Source organism: Lathamus discolor, chromosome Z (genome assembly GCF_037157495.1).
Source record: "Lathamus discolor isolate bLatDis1 chromosome Z, bLatDis1.hap1, whole genome shotgun sequence".
Classification (NCBI taxonomy): domain Eukaryota; kingdom Metazoa; phylum Chordata; class Aves; order Psittaciformes; family Psittacidae; genus Lathamus; species Lathamus discolor.
In genome coordinates, this window is record NC_088909.1 from 88,918,809 (window position 1) to 88,935,001 (window position 16,193).

The 16,193-nt window shown below is 37.2% G+C and overlaps 1 protein-coding gene across 1 annotated transcript in view; it reads right to left on the reverse strand.

Moving 5' to 3' along the window:
• The window catches only part of CWC27 (CWC27 spliceosome associated cyclophilin), a 127,392-nt gene that overhangs the window by 105,103 nt on the left and 6,096 nt on the right, over positions 1–16,193 (reverse strand). Inside the window, exons 5-10 of the mRNA XM_065662354.1 lie at positions 15,346–15,444; positions 15,079–15,182; positions 14,378–14,447; positions 12,326–12,405; positions 9,199–9,232; positions 5,089–5,261 (exon numbers count right to left, since the gene is read on the reverse strand). Of these exons, the coding sequence (XP_065518426.1) occupies positions 5,089–5,261; positions 9,199–9,232; positions 12,326–12,405; positions 14,378–14,447; positions 15,079–15,182; positions 15,346–15,444 (560 nt within the window). The remainder of the gene's footprint in view (positions 1–5,088; positions 5,262–9,198; positions 9,233–12,325; positions 12,406–14,377; positions 14,448–15,078; positions 15,183–15,345; positions 15,445–16,193) is intronic.

Genomic DNA, 16,193 nt, shown 5'->3' on the forward strand with positions numbered 1-16,193 from the left:
AGGTTACAAAGTAATTGTTTTGGAAACGTAATAGTTATCGCATTGGCAACTTAAGAGTTGTCAGTGACATATTACCCTCAAAATGTATCTTTTCACTCCAGGGAACCTGGTACTAAATATATTACCAGCCAATCACACAAACTGTTACAGTAGCAAAATTCCCCTGTTAGGATTGCTGGGCAACAGACCCTTGCTAAATAAAACAAAAGTGGAAGACAACTAATTGCCAAAATCTAGGAAGTGAAAAAACAGAGAAAGTGTACAAAATAAGAAACTAGTTCTGGGACAGTGATGACATAAAACAATCTGTAAAGCCCTAGCAACAAAAGCAGTCTTAGTGAAATATCAGTAAGAAGGGCTGATGTGAACACTATATGAATAAACAGAGAGGTGGAAATTAAAAAAAAAAGCTGTTGCTCTCTGCATACTGTGGTAGGAAGGGTAATAAGAGATTACTGATCAAAGCTCTTAAAAGAATGCTGAAAAATTGGAAAAGGAACAAAAAAAAGCCATAAAGTGATTTGAGGACTGGAAAACGTCTTACTGTGAAAGATTGAAAGAACTCAATGGGTACAACTTATCAAAAAGGCAGAAAGGACTGAATTATAATTTAAGTAGTTGAAGTAAAAGCAAATGCAGCATGCTGCAGTGAACTTCAGAAAAAGGCACAGCAAAAAAATATTAATAACTAATTGGCTACAAGCTGAACCCAGACAAATTAAAATGTAAAACTGGATGAGGTACTGTTAGGGGTAAGGTATCTAAATACTGGAATAGATTACATTTGCTGACTAAATACAGACCAAACTATACTCTCTTGATAACTACGAATTACATTTCAATGCCTTTCCTGTTCCGCTGTAGCCAAATAGTGAGCTCAATACAGGGATAACTGGCAGTAAATTATGGCACAAGATATACAGTTTGTCTAATGTTCTCCTTCAGCTCAAAACACTATCAACAGAATACCTGAATTTACTATATGAAAACAGAAGCAGTTCTTTAGATGTAGTGAAATTCAAAGTCAGTTGCAAAGAGAGTTAGTACTCAAGAACTCAAAAGTCAGTCTTACTAAGACAGAATTTCTATTTCCTCGTGCTAAACTGAAAAGCAAAGAGACAAGTTGCATTGCTGGACAAGGGCTGACAGTTACACTTATAAATAGTTTAGGAAAATGCTAGTAGGATTATAAATATACTTAATAAGTTGGAAATAGTAATTATTGTGCAGAAATAATAACACAGTTACAGATAGAAATAGATGAACTTCACACTGCAGATTGAATTGAGTATATTGATATGGTATTCACATTACATTGCCACAATTCATATATAAATAACATTTGCAGAAAGGTATAAAAGTAGCTTCCTGAACAGAAGATGAGATACTGGATTAAGTTTAAACAAGTAGAAGCATAAATAAAACACCTAAATACAGGTACCTAAAAAACAACTCCACCCCAAACAACTGAAGAGCTGCTGTTCTTGTTACTACAGACCTCAGCACAGTCTAAGGGGGAGGGACAGGGAGCTCAATTAAAAACAACCAACCAACCAACCATGTCCCAAAAAATTTTTAAAAAATTCCCCAAATAAACAAAAAGACCAAACCCAAACCCCGCCATATCACGGAAGCATTCAGGCTGGAATGAATCTCTAACACTTGAGTACTCTACTCATGCTCAAACCAGATGATATCCACTGCTCTCTCCTCACCTTGCCTTTGCTAAATGTATGGTGACTATTTCCAGTCACCTTTTTACTTCTTCACATGACCAGAAACAGCTTCCAAGAGAACCTACCCCATTATTTGCCCAAGGACCAAAGCGAGGCTAACCGGATCATCCCTATGGCCACTGCCTTTTTTGAAAACAGGTGCAACATCTGCAACATCCTTTAGTCTGAGGATTTCCACAGCATTTCAAAGACTACAGAAAGCAGCCTCGCAATGACATCAGACAACTTGCAATGAAGGTTATAAACAGCAGACTTGTCTGACACCCTGTCCTGGGTTTACCAGGAGCCGTTTTAACCCAGGACACACCCTTCTCAGCCCACCTGAACACATTCCATAGATGCACAGAAACATAACAAATAACAAAGAAGTTACAGATTTTCAACAATTACAAGAATGACAAAAATTCTTCCACTGAAGAATTATGTGCCTATAAAATTAATTCTCTTAATTTTGATGCCTGCATTATAAGCACAAGGTGTGAAGTGCACAGAAAATGCATTTACAACAAAACATTTCAAACATTTCACCTGTACCTAATCTATATTCTATTCAATTCTTCATTTATAACCATTGCAGATTTACAAGTTTTGACTTAAAGATCTTTTAAAAGACATCCATCAGATCACACACAGAATTACCTTTGGCTGTTCTACACCACAGTAATATGACAGCACTTTAGGAAAGCAATCCTCCGTGCTCAGTGTGTCAATAGTTTTTCAGATCCTAAGAAAATGTCTTAACTACATGAATTTTTACTGCATGGTTTAAAATGGATTTTGCATGAACTTGAGCATGTTGCCTGGCATTATTATTTTTACTGCTACTGTGCCTAGATGACAAAATGACAGTGGGATGCAAGTCATTTGACCAAGTGCAGATATCTGTAAGTAAACTAGTTATTTCATCTTGTCTTTGAACAAAGGAGAAAAGTCAGAGAAATTACAGCTTAAAAAGTGTTACAGAATTTTGCGCTAAGGATGAAGTGATTTCTTATATATACACACAGTACATAAAGTCTAAAGCTTCATTTTACCCATGACAAGCAACATTCATATAAGCAAAACTAAGAATGTAAAGTGGCCATATAGTTACTATTAATTACAAAACCAGTTAACAGTAGCTATTTCTATTACTATTAATCTCCTTATGATAGCCAGCAATGGTTTATAAGCCAAAAGAAATGTGCTTCCTTAGTTCAACTGCAATTCTAAGATTATTAGGAGAAAAATACACAACATGAAATACAAACACAGAGTTGAACTGAACTGATGTTAATGACTCGGAAAGAAAAGTCAGCTTTTCTTCCTCAGTAGCTTAGCTATTCTGGATACCTATTTCATATTGCTAGCACATCCATTATAAGGATGCAACTGTACAGTCAATCGTGCTCTACTTGCTGATTGCATGCCTTGCAACCAAGAGCCAGTGAAAAATTTTGAAGCTGGTAACAAGAAATGTGTAGTACCTGAGCTCCACCTACTGGATAAAAACAAATGTAAATCCAATATTTTTAATTGCCAAACTAGAAGACTGTTTACTCTGAAACCTTCACATGATCACCTCAAACCACAGCCAATTTACAAACCCGATGTAATCTGATAAATGTGATTACTCTTACAATGATAGAAATCACTTCTTCTATCTGTACACATTCCTCCATGTAAACACCTGTTCAATACTTCGAAGATTAGGTTTAAGCCTTCTAACAAAAAACAACAAACCTGCAGAATTTCTCTAACAACTTGCCAGCATGAGTGGGAAATTCTTTTTCCCAAAGTTTCCTTCTAACACAAAAGTGGGAAGTGCTTGAACTTATGTTTTAAAACATACACAAAAGGTCCAAATGCATACTGAAACAACTAAAATTAACTTCACCGTTTGAGCACTTAAGGTATGATTGCATTTAGAAATGGTATTGGATCTCAGTACCACGAATTGGAGAAAGTGTCTACTGTATCCATATTGAAAGACGTGTGCAAACTTCTCACGCCATAAATAGATTAATATTAAAAGAAACAGGACTGATACAAATAAATACAGATTTTTTAAAAAAGTCACGCATGTTAGAAGACCGTACTCTGAAAACTTATTTTTAAAGTTTAACTATTCTATTACCACACTTAAATATCTGAGGAGATGAACAATTCTTATTGTTATCAAATGTTTCATGGCCTTCTGATATGTTAGTAAACATTACCCATAAAACTATATATGGTGGATATAATTTTTTGTTTCATATTTGCACCTCCCATATCCCCACCTCCTCTGATCAACACACCCTTGGACTACAGTGGATGTTGAAGTCCTATAAGAATATTATCAATTGTCTGAGTATATTTACAAAAAAGTCATTATTCCAGACAATGAAACTTGATAATGTTAATCTTACTTTATCTACTTAGCTGTTCAGCAAGTTCTGGAGCCCATCTTTACTGAAATAGTAGACAATAATTCCTAGTAAGTTTGCCATTAGGTTCACTACATATCACTTAAAAACATTCATCATATATGTATGAAATATAAATATTATTAGGCAGAAATTCCAAAACCAGCTCTGGAAGAAAGATTGCCAAGACACAAAGTTCCAAGAAAACAAATTAACTCATTGAAAATTGAGTGCTAAACAGTACAGATGTTCACCAAAGTTAGCACAGTTATATTACATGACTGAAACCCACACTTCTACATCTGTAAAGAGTTGAATACTGCCACAGAAACATAATCATTTGTCTAGAGCTAGTTTAATAATTTGAATACCCTGTTACACTACTAAACACAGACATAGTTCAACCCTCTCAAGAGCAGCCCTAGATGGTATTTACAACTCTAGGTATCAATTGCAGTGTAAAAAAACTGGTAAACTGCAAGACTGCCTACTGTGTTAAACCAGACTTGAATGGATTACTAGGAAGCCTTTACTTTCTCTAAATCTCAGTGGTGGATGACCACCATGTGTCAATCAAAGAAGCTACGAAACTCAACCTTATAACTATACAGAAAGACAAAGTAAAGCATGATAAATACATTTAAATACTCTTCACTTATAACTCAGGAAAAAATAGAACTCCCATACAAGGTATCAGTTAGTGCTCAGTGTGAAAGAAAAAAAGTAACCCAACCGTTTGGCTTAACTGCCAAATGAAACTAAGAAATGAGAAAGCAGTAGCCAATTTCATCTTCCATCTCATTCTGGAGGTAGGCAAGGGGAGTAATTTTATTGTAATATTATCCTATCAGTGCAGTAACTGCAAAACTGAAATTGAGCATAAAATCTAATTTTAAACAATCTTAAGGAAATAAAATCCCAAACCAAAACAAAAGATCCAACAAAAAAAACCCCATGATATTTACCTGCGACTGGTTGTTTTCTTTTCTGTCTTAGTTTCTTCCTCTTGAAGTTGCTGTTTCGCACTTTCACTTGTATCGATTTTCAACTTCTTGGCAATGCGTTCCTTTATTTGAAGTCTCTCACTGCTGGCAGCTTCACCTTCTACACTATCAGCATCTTCATCGTGTTCTTCCTCCTTTATAGATTTAAAATTATAAAATTGCTCCTTCAGGTTTTTTTCTTTTTCACTACAGAGGTTGAATATGGAAAGTTTTTCTAAGACAATCAGTTACAAGAAAGAAAGAAAAATACTTGATTTCAAAGCAAACTTTTCAAATAAATGTCTTTGCATATTCTTCAGAGGGAACAAAAAATTAGAAATATGCCAACTGAATATTTTTTTGTACACAAATTACATCTTTTTTTGTAAGGCTTAAAAAACTTCTGTATGGCTTATTCTAGACTGTAAACCCTCACAAGTCTGTAGAAGATCTCACAGCTATGTAGTATTAGTCTCGTCACTGTTCATGAATCCAAAATTTGACCAAAGCAATGCATTAAACATCTCCTCCAATTTCCCCTAAGAATAAAACAAAATGTATTAAGAAGCTCCTGCCACAGGACTGTACTACAGTTGTGGTGGTATTGAAGAGGTTTGCCCATCAGTCTCCATGAAACAATTTACAAATACCACATTGATAAGCAGGCTGTGGAATCTATCATCCTGACTTGCTACAGGGGTACTATGCTTACAGGCCTAGTAGAGGAAGCAAAAAGAATAAACCCCCTTGTTCGAAGACATTTGGAGTGATAAATAAGCCATTCCTCCCAGTAACGAAGAAGATTCCTTGGTCTAGTGAGGCTTCTGACTACTCCCTTCCTCAAAGGAGGTAGCCTGCATGAATCTTAAAGGATGCCAGCTCAAACACTAGCTGGCACATATTTTTATATTTATTTTGGAGTGATGTTACTTAGCTAAAGAAAAAGCATAACATGCTGTGTAATTATAATCTTAACTACAGAGACAAAGGACAGACTTAGAACTGGTATTCCAAAGGACTGTAGTTTACCCAAGAGATTGTCAGGATGCCAGCACTTGGAGTGGAACACTCTAAAGACAATGCACGTGTCCTAGGTGTGACTGACAGGCAGGAGGAAAAGGAGGATGAAGACTATGTCCATAAATATGGAAAGGGAGAAAGGAGAAAACATAAAAGCAGCAAGAGGTACAATTTTGGCAACATAAGAGAAAAATCAAGAGCTGGATTTCAGATGTTGTATTTCAGTCACTGTTTCAGAATCTTTAAATCACCATACTTAGATTTTAGGTTTAGACAAAAGAAGACCATTTAGGAATAAAAAATGAAATATGTGAATATTCAGCACAGTAAAATAGCTGAATATTTTGTCAAGGAAATAACTGAAAGGTTGTTGTTGAGGTTTTGTCTGTTGTTTTTTAAATATGGGAAAGAGAAAAGTAGGTCAGGATCAGCATTTCACTTGATTTCCTGAAGTACTGCTTGACAGAGCAGATAATGAAAACTTATGAAAGATTTGCTTACTTGATAAATTACCAGGGAGATGAGATGACAACAGACTTCTATGGCACGGGGCAGAATCCAGTAAAGGAATGCAACAGACTGTGTTCAATGTGTTTAACAGTCAAGAATAAAGACAGACTCCTGGTGGAGATTTGGCAAGGGCTTAGGTGAGAGCACCGCACTAAAACACGGACTTGGATAGGAGAATTCCCAGAATAAAAATGGACAGCTCCAGACAAATTGAAATTGCTAAGTAGTAAGCTAATTAAAAAAAAAAAAACAAACCACAAACCAAACCAGAACAACCCCAGAAATCTGATTAACAGGAAGGGTTTCCAAGGATGGTATTTTAAAATGGGAGAGAAAAAATGATTCTCCTTGTCCAGCTCAGTTGAAGTCCCTACTTTCCAAATCTCCCATTCCACTGACTGCATAGGATTTCACTTTTTCTCTAGAAAAACACTGATAAATGAGGATGTAAGCCTCCTCAACTCTGTCCCCTTTTGCAACTCTACTATTCTCTCTGCTCAGTCTCCACCTTCAGTTCCTCTTCTGCCTCATTAACTCCATCTGATCTCAGACCTTATAGAATCTCATTTTTAAGAAGTCTCATTACCAACTAATAGATTTAACACATTTCCACTCACAGAGGGCTGCTTGACTCAGGAGGGAAGTGGCTGTTCAGTTGGATGACGGTGTTCCCCTAGTGACGCAGAAATACAAAACTGACTGCCTGGAAGCTATACTGGTTTTTTGCTGTTGTTATTAGCTGGGCGGAATTGTCCTATTCTTCTGTTTCCTCTAGAAATAAATATGTAATGAGAGCTTTTGTGTCAGAATGACTAATGGCTACTGTATGTAATACGATTTAGACATTTGAGAAGATTATTGAGTTGGGGAGCGGGTACCAAGCTTTACCTATTTGTAAGACAAAACGAAACAATGTTCAGCTGCTAACTGCAAACAGGGAGAGGAAAACAAGCTATGTAGAAAAGGGAAATGGAGGAATGTCACTGGTGGGGAAAAAAAAAGTCAGTCTTGTGAAAACACTTCATGCGTGTTCGTTAATGACTTTGGCACAAAAAGAGGTTTAATGAACAGCAAGAACGTACTGTTAATACAAAGGATCTGACTCTCAAAGGATGAAATGTATGACCTTGAGGACTGCAGTAAGAGAAACAGGATGGTATTAATAGCATGAATAGTAAGGTTAGACACACAGGGAATAATAATAACAGTTTCTCTTACACACCAAGGACTTGTTATTTGGGGGAGGTAGGGAGACCTGCAAAAATTATTTGTACAGCTATGAAACTACAACACGTTGCAGCCATGTAAATGCAAAAGCGATCCTGTTATGTGTCAAATAAATCCAAGAGAGATGATAAAATACTAGTACCACTTTACAAGGCTCAAGTAACTGCCTGAAATGCTAGATTCTAGCTAAGTTCTTTCAATGCAATGAAATCTAAGGACAGCTCCTACAGGGAAAAAAAGCCTTCCTATTTCCCATGTCATGACATTATTAGAACATTCAGGATGAAAAATAAAAATTTAAATACATACACCTAACATGACCATGTTCTATATTCCCCAAATCCAGTTCATTTAGCAAAGGCCTATCTGAATATCTGACAAATTACTAATTAAATACCATTTCTAGAACCCTTCTAACATTTAAATGCTCCTACAAAGCAGGAATTATGAAGAGTCGAAGAATCTGAACTCATACTATGAATTGTATAAAAAAAAGACAACCCAGGAATGAAGCTGGAATCTTCTATTTTTCTATGCTTAGACACAAGAATGGGATAGATCCTGACTTTCCTTCACTTACACAGTGCATCACCTAACAATGCAGCACCTGTGCATGGTGAACATATGGAGTACAGGGCTTTTCAGGATGCAGTTTGGGGAATGGGAGATTACGTTCCTAGTCAAATATTACATTCTTGTCTCAACAGCAACTCAAAGGGGTACCACCATGACCTCTGGCTGGAGGCAAAAACATTACAAACTTCAGCTAGCAAACTTATTTCACACCATATATAACAAACTCCTTGAAATTAAAATAGCCTCCATGTTTGGTTGAACGTTACTGCTTTGTTACTCACATTTCCTGCCTTTCAGATGTGATCATCTTCACCAATACAATTTGAGATATAAATACTCACTGAAATTTTGTCTCCTTCAAGAAACCTTTTCAACAAGACACTCATACACAGATTTCTCTTCAGACATTGCAATTATATCATTATTCATGACAACTTTTTTTTTTTTAGAAGCAATTTCAAGGGTTTTATTAATGGTTTGTCACTCTGTGGTACATAACCTCTCATATACCTCATCTACTGACTGAACTATCTGCTAAGCAGTTTTTATAAAATGCAGTAGATAGTATGCGGTAGTAACTACTCTGCTGTGAATATTTACAATAGTCAAACCTTATACCTCTGAAAGGCCTCCAGCCTTTTGCTGGAGATATGATTTGAGCTAGTTTTCAGAAACCTCTACAGTAGCATTTGTTCCCCTATGGAAATTTAATTCACACAGTGTAAAAAACAAGTCCCATTGTAAAAAGATGTTACTTACTTCACTCACATCCCCTTCTTCACTTGCTGTATCACTAAAAGAAGAAAAATAATCGTAACTATTTTGAAGTACCAGAGATCTAAAATAGTGTTTTAAAACCCAGTTCTTATATTAAAAAAAAAATTGTTCGGTTACCTTCTTGAAATTTTAGTCAACCTAGTCATTTATATCATCCTCATAGTCATCTTAAAATTATCCCTTAATACTATTTTTTATCATTTGACTGTTTTAATATCTTCTAATTAGAGATGTTTAAAAACACAGGATAAAACTACACTTCCATACAACAGACAAATTTTAACCATATCTTAAGCCATCCAGAGAAAACACTAATGTATACAGCTAGGAAAAAAACCCACAAAGAACTCACTTAAAATTCATGCTTTTTGATCTCATGTATCAAGCTATTTCTAGTATTTCATTGCAAATGTTCTATATTTTGGAAAGTCTTCTTTGTATATGCATGTTTAACTTGCACTATAGTAATAATTAAGTTTAAAGTAAAATTTTTAATTTGTTATACAGCTACAGTTTAATGCATTAAAAAAAGGAATCTATGTGAATATACTGAGGCTAACATATCCACTATTAACTGTCACAAACTAATAATGAAGACCCTTGAAGATTCTTCCATCACACTGTCAAAAAAAAAGTTACAGTAGAGAAACAAAGCAAGGAATTACAGGAGTCCCTAAAGTCAAGGAAGTAATCCAGATCAAAGAAATTATAAATTTGTTAGAATCAATTGCAATAATTTTAAAAATTAATTCAGATAACTCTCTGAGGAAGTATTACTTAAAAGATGATAATTTAAAAACTCCAAACAAAACAGAAACAAAACCAAGCCTCTCCCCCCAATTTATAAAGCAAGAATTTAGAATGCATTCATTCAGATCTGTAATTCTGGTGTCAGTCCAGAACAAGTAGAAGCCAGAGTAAGAGTTAAACGGCCTACTTCTATTTGGAACTTGTGACATGGCTATACAGGGAACTGCCTTACCAATAACCTCTGGGAGTGTTTTGAAGGGGCTATACGTGGTTGTGGATGATCTCTCTGATCTATTTGGACTCACACAGAATCTCTGACCAAAATGTTTTAAGGAAACCAACTAGTCCTGGGTAAGTCTATGCATGAATAAAAAGACAAGTAATAGGGAAAAAAAGTTAGAAGAAAACAATCATTTCTTGCAGTGAAGGAGACCACTAGCGTATACCCACGGTAGACCATGTGGGAGCTTAACCTGTTCAGTGAGCTCAGTAACAAGACAGGCAAACAGCCAGGTCATCGAGTGTTTTGGTAATATTAAGTTATGCAGGATGGCAAAGCCAAGAGTAGACTGAAGAATTGAAGACGGACGTGTTTGAGAAGAAAACAAAATGACAGATGAAATCTGGTAGATAAAAGTAAAGCTACGCACGTGAAGAAAAGGACTTCTACAGCCAGAACAAGCTGCTTACAGCTGACCATGACTGATCACGATGTGTCCCTCAGGGGTCCATACCAGTACAGTTTAATAAATTCACTAATGACACAGACAGTGGGATTGAGTGCACCCTCAGCAAGTTTGCAGACGACACCAAGCTGAGTGGTGCAATTGACATACCTGAGCGATTAGATGCTGTTCAGAGGGACTTGGACAAAACAGAGAAGTGGGCCCGTGTGAACCTCAGGAGATTTAACAAGGCAAAATGCAAGGTCCTGCATCTGGGTTGAAGCAACTCCCTGGTATCAATGCAGGTTGGGGGATGAAGAGATTGAGAGCAGTCCTGTGGAGAAGGACTAGCACTAGTGGATGAAAAGTTGGACATGAGCTAGCAGTATGCGCTTGCAGACCAGAAAGCTAAACATATGACAGGCTGCATCAAAAGAACCGTGACTAGCAGGTCAGCACAGGTGATTCTACCCTCTACTTTGCTCTCGTGAGACCCCACCTGGAGTACTGCATCCAGTTCTGGAGTTCTCAGTACAGAAAAGACATGGGCTTGCTGGAACAGGTTCAGAGGAAGGACATGGAAATGATCAGAGAGGTGGAACACCTCTCCTATGAAGAAAGGCTGAGGGAGTTGGGGTTCGCCAGTGTGGAAAATAAGTCTCCAGTGATACTTTATTGTGCCCTTTCACAGGGACAGACTTTTTAGTAGGGCCTGTTGCCATAATTAGGGTGGTAAAAACACTGGAACAGGTTGCCTGGAGAGGTCGTATGTGCCCCATCCCTGGAAGCATCCAAGGTCAAGTTGGACAGGGCTTTAAGCAACCTTACCTAGTTGAAGATGTCCCTGCTCACAAATGCAAGGGGAATTGGACTAGATGACTTTTAAATGTCCCTTCCAACCCAAACTATTCTATGATAAGCAAATTCTCGGAGCTGATGTATTTTCATGGAGTTGTCTCAGCTCAACGCTCAACACTGTTTTAAAAAAGCAGATCAGAAGTTTAAAAAGAAAGAGAGAAGAAAGCCAAATATCTTTATGCAAGCATATAGATTTAAGATTCACCTAATTTTAGGACAGAACCAAGGTTTGCAAGAGCAATAATAACAAAAAGTACAAACAACTTCTGTGGGGAGAAAAGTTGAGTAGGCTTCAGAAGTTTAGGCTACAAAAGGGGGCCTAAGTACGGATTGTGGTAAAGAAAAGTATAAAGAGACTGACTGCTCCCTGCTTCATGCAGCAATCCAGTAAAGATTAGTATTTATTAAATAATGCCAGTAGCTGCCAGGTTCAGAAGAAAAAGAAGAGTAATTTTTACTCCAGCAGACATAAAGCTGTGAATAGAAACAAAATCATGAGAGACTGAGGAAGTACTTTGATGAGAGATCTCTTAAGGATTATTAAATAGATGAACCACATCGAACTCTGACAGTCCCCTGAGCTGAAAGTAGCTGGAGGATGGGTAGACTGCTCAATTAAACATTATGCTTGCCCTGCTTTTATTCTTTGTTGGGCATCCACTGATGGCCAGTGCTGGTGACAGCATAGTGGGTTGGAGGAACATTTGGTCAGATCCAGCACTGCCAATTCTTAATTTCTTAAACAGTGGCAGACAAAAAATGAGTATGCATGATGCTAATCAGATCTAACATCCTGAAAGTAAAGCTGTTCTGGAAACTGGAAATCACATATTAACCTTTTGACAGCAGGAACTGAGCTTAGATGTGGATCATCCTTCAGCAGATCATGACTACTTTTACTTCTTCCCTTCATGCTCTGTAGAAAAAGAAAAGAAAAAAAAAAGAAAGAGGTATTATCAGTTCCAGTGTTTGAGGGAATAGATGATGACAAAGGTAATGATAAGAAAAAGGTAATTTATTTCATGTTAGCTTTAGCTTAATCAATAGGTATAAACACTTTTAACAGCAGAACAGAGGAGTTCCGGGAACAGGAGCATCAAGTTAAAAACTACTGTTGTGATAATCCTCTACTATCCTGACTGATAACCATCTCACTATAATATTGACCACCATTATTCACTGTTGTCTTTCACATTTTTAATTAAATCCTGAAGACCACTTTTCCACCATGTGGTACAAAACTCACCATGATGTAGTCTGATCATTACCTGAAACAGGTAAGTAGCCAAACCATAGTGCTCTCAAGAAATAATTTGCTCAGCAGTAGAAATCAGAATGACTGTTTTTTTAAGAAATTTTTAAACTAGTCATATTTAAAAGGCAAATTCAGTTAAGGAAAATTAATTCAGACTACCTATGCAACCCTAGTTCTGTGAATGTGAACAGTTTACAATAGTGCAATATTTAGTTATGACAATGTACTATTTTCCCCACAGCAATCCCACTTAGAATCATAGAATCATGGAATAGTTAGGGTTGGAAAGGACCTCAAGATCATCTAGTTCCAACCCCCCTGCCATGGACAGGGACACCTCACACTAAACCATCCCACCCAAGGCTTCACCCAACCTGGCCTTGAACACCGCCAGGGATGGAGCACTCACAACCTCCCTGGGCAACCCATTCCAGTGTCTCACCACCCTCACAGGAAAGAATTTCCTCCTTATATCCAATTTAAACTTCCCCTGTTTAAGTTTTAACCCGTTACCCCTTGTCCTGTCACTACAGTCCTTAGTGAAGAGTCCCTGTCCAGCATCCCTATAGGCCCCCTTCAGATACTGGAAGGCTGCTATGAGGTCTCCATGCAGCCTTCTCTTCTCCAGGCTGAACAGCCCCAACTTCCTCAGCCTGTCTTCATACGGGAGGTGCTCCAGTCCCCTGATCATCCTCGTGGCCCTCCTCTGGACTTGTTCCAGCAGTTCTATGTCCTTTTTATGTTGAGGACACCAGAACTACACACAATACTCCAGGTGAGCAGAGTAAAGGGGCAGGATCACCTCCTTCGACCTGTTGGTCACGCTCCTTTTAATGCAGCCCAGGATACGGTTGGCTTTCTGGGCTGCGAGCGCACACTGCCAGCTCATATTCATTTAAGGTACAAGTTAAAAAACTCTATTTTTTCAACATGTTAAAAGTTCTTGTGAGACCTCACCTGGAGTACTGTGTGCAGTTCTGGTGTCCTCAACATAAAAAGGACATGGAACTGTTGGAACAAGTGCAGAGGAGGGCCACGAGGATGATCAGGGGACTGGAGCACCTCCTGTATGAAGACAGGCTGAGAAAGTTGGGGCTGTTCAGCCTGGAGAAGAGAAGGCTGCGTGGAGACCTCATAGCAGCCTTCCAGTATCTGAAGGGGGCCTATAGGGATGCTGGGGAGGAACTCTTCATCAGGGACTGTAGTGACAGGACAAAGGGTAATGGGTTAAAAGTTAAACAGGGGAAGTTTAGACTGGATATAAGGAGGAAGTTCTTTCCTGTTAGGGTGGTGAGGCACTGGAATGGGTTGCCCAGGGAGGTTGTGAGTGCTCCATCCCTGGCAGTGTTCAAGGCCAGGCTGGATGAAGCCTTGGGTGGGATGATTTAGTGTGAGGTGTCCCTGCCCATGGCAGGGGGGTTGGAACTAGATGATCTTGAGGTCCTTTCCAACCCTAACTATTCCATGATTCTATGATTCTAAGTGTAGAATCATAAATCCTGATATAATTTCTAGCATTACTGTTCAAAACTCAAACATAAGAACAAGATTAAAAACTTCAGAGCTTTTCACAGACATGCAAAAAAGATAATCTTCAGTCAAAAAGAAAAATAGGGATGATTTGGTATGATACCTGACTAACTCTACTGACTTCCTCCTCTTCTTCTTCAGCTTCTTCCCCAAACGAAAGCAGGTTAAAATTTCTTTAAGAGAGAAAACACACATTCTAGTAAATCTTTACATACTATCTTAATAATATTCCATAAACTTTCAATGTATTACTTTCATACTATATGCAATTTAAAAAAAAATAACCCTTTTTTTCCTGCTAAATGTACCAATTACACTTTTCATTGCATGTTTATGACTACCAAATTTAATTCACAGAAACAGAAATTTCTCATGTCAAAATGCTTTTTGCTAAGTGTTTTAGTGGAAGAGAAGTGATAGCTGATAAAACAAGTTCAAAAATTTCAAAGAATTGAGCGACAGCCTACTTACTAATACATATTAACTTCAGCATCATCTCGGTCACAAAAGAGTTATTGCATATTCTTGTCCATGGGAAAGGCTTAAGCTACCTTTTCCTCTCTTATACAAAAAACTATCAGCATGCATGAAACAGGTACAGCTCAGCTGATGCAGCAATAATCACTTCAGTCAGTGCGATTCCTTATCATCTCTGCAACAGGGAAGTAGGTTTTGCTAAATTACAGAACATTCCTCTGTACATCTTGGAAAAGCATTGTGTTTCGAAACCAGAAAGAGAAAATTACCAAGCTGCAAATTAAATGTGAAAGAAAATTAACCACCACTTATGTTGCATATATTTACTTTGTGCCTTTCACTTTGGACTTTTTAGTTTCTTCTTCTGGTTTGTCTTTCTTCAGTTTTCTATTCGGTCTTGGAACAATATCATCAAAAGGATTAAACAAAACCTGTTAAAAAAGAGTAATCTTCAGTATGTGTTTTGTTAAATGGTTCCATATTTTAAAACAATATATATAAATCCATGCCAATTTTCATACTAGAACACTGTTTTCTGAACACAATGAACAAATTAATATTACAAATTCAAATTTCAGACCACAGCATACTCACCTCAGTGCTTCTTATTTTGTGTGGACTGAGAGGTCTCTCTTCCTTGTCAACTTCTACTTCAGCCAGGCGCAACATGTTATATATTGTATCCCCTGTAACCTGTTAAGTTTGCAAAAAGAAGTTCGAAAGGTCTCACCTATAATTTTCATTAATTATTCTGCAGTATGCTAGGCAATTATTATGTAAAGAATTTTGAAAATACAAATGATATAGGAAATATCTCTGCGTTACATGTTGTAAGCATGTAAGACTTCTGAAGGCAGCAGGTACAATGTACAAAGGTTTCGTTTTTTTAAATTTAACTGCCAAAGTTGAAGGATAACAGGTAGGTATCTAAACCTTAATGTGTGAGAGCGCATGCAGGAGAACATGTCAAATTCTTAGTGTCAGCTGTTGAACAAGAAAATAAAAGACACTGTGAAAAAAAAAATAGTTGGCTTATTTTCTTCCAACTATATCACCACTGGTAAATTCATCTCATGCTTTTCATTTTCTTGTTTTTCTTGGGTAATTGGAATTACAATCAAAATTTTCTAAAATGTCACTAGTATTAGATGAACGGATTAGTAAGACAGAGCCAAAGTAATATTTGAAAGATTATCCAAAGAAAGCACAACACAAAAATATAATTTAGAAGAATAACAACAGCAAAGTAGATAATTATGGGAAAAACCCATACGAACATTTCTAGTACACATGGGAAACACAGAGAACAGAAAGAGCTTAGAAAGCAGTGAAATAAATTTCAAATGTATGTAGCAACAGACAACACTAAAATAGCCTTTGGACACAGAGAAACTCATAGTAGTTTCTGTCACACTCAAGCTAGCACTTTAGCCTGTATAGCA